General features: G+C 31.4%; 1 protein-coding gene across 3 annotated transcripts in view; it reads right to left on the bottom strand.

Moving 5' to 3' along the window:
* LOC119581729 (zinc finger protein 318-like) overlaps positions 1 to 929 on the bottom strand; it is an 11047-nt gene continuing 10118 nt past the window's right edge. For all 3 annotated transcript variants that reach the window (XM_037929858.1, XM_037929859.1, XM_037929857.1), the window contains one exon: positions 1 to 887. In XM_037929858.1, coding sequence (XP_037785786.1) covers positions 624 to 887 — 264 coding nt within the window. In that variant the 3' untranslated portion in view covers positions 1 to 623. The remainder of the gene's footprint in view (positions 888 to 929) is intronic.

Raw genomic sequence — 929 nt, 5'->3', positions numbered from 1 at the left:
CCTCAAATATTTTATTATCAAATGTGAAAAATATAGATATTAAAAAAAAAATTAAAATGTATAAAAATACCAGAAATTACTTCAAATAATTCACACCATAAAGGCTCTTATATTCAATAATCAGTCACTTGTAAATGCAAAGTTATATTATGTTGGACACACTATGTGACTGTACAACAATGCTATCCTAATTATTATGTTAAACACATAATTAGGAGTTATTTCTGGTTACATGTTGAGGTGTAAAAATCTGAATGTATATTTAAAAATCCAGGACAATGCTTTTTTTTTTTTCAACTATGGACAGAGTATTTACTTTAGTCTAGCTTCGAGTAATTTTGTATATACAAATTCCATAAAGATGAATATATCACAGACTTCATATACCTGTACACAGTAAAAAAACAACATAAAGTGATTCTCTCTGTATATAAAAATATTGTACACAAAAGATATTTTACCTAAGATATATACAAAGGAATGAACAGACCTTATCTTCTAACTGAATTAGATAGAATAAACAGAGATTCCATGCTGAAAGTTCACATATCACACAAGAAAAGAGAAACTGGAGAAAAATAAAATAAAATCCAATCAATCAGATCCTTTCATAAAAGACTAGACTATCTTCCCACTCGATTCTTTTTATTACGTTCACTCTGTTCGTTCGTCATCTTGCGTTTGGTGCTACTACTGCTGTCCAAATTACTGGTCTCCTTATCAGGGGAGCCTTTACATGACTTGGAAGGCTCTGTGGGGCAGTCTGTGATGACAGCAGAGGCATTCTCGACTACCTTCACTTGTCTCTTTTTGCAGTATTCTGTAAGTGCCGACATCTTTTCCTTCATGAACTGGATTTCCTGTGTGACATTTACCTGAATGTGCTCCTGAAAAAAAGTAGGAAAATCTAATAAATAATCAAAATGCAA

Source organism: Penaeus monodon, chromosome 15 (assembly GCF_015228065.2).
Source record: "Penaeus monodon isolate SGIC_2016 chromosome 15, NSTDA_Pmon_1, whole genome shotgun sequence".
Taxonomy (NCBI): domain Eukaryota; kingdom Metazoa; phylum Arthropoda; class Malacostraca; order Decapoda; family Penaeidae; genus Penaeus; species Penaeus monodon.
The sequence above is the reverse complement of the archived record's forward strand: the minus strand, read 5'-3'. Positions and strand labels throughout refer to the sequence as shown.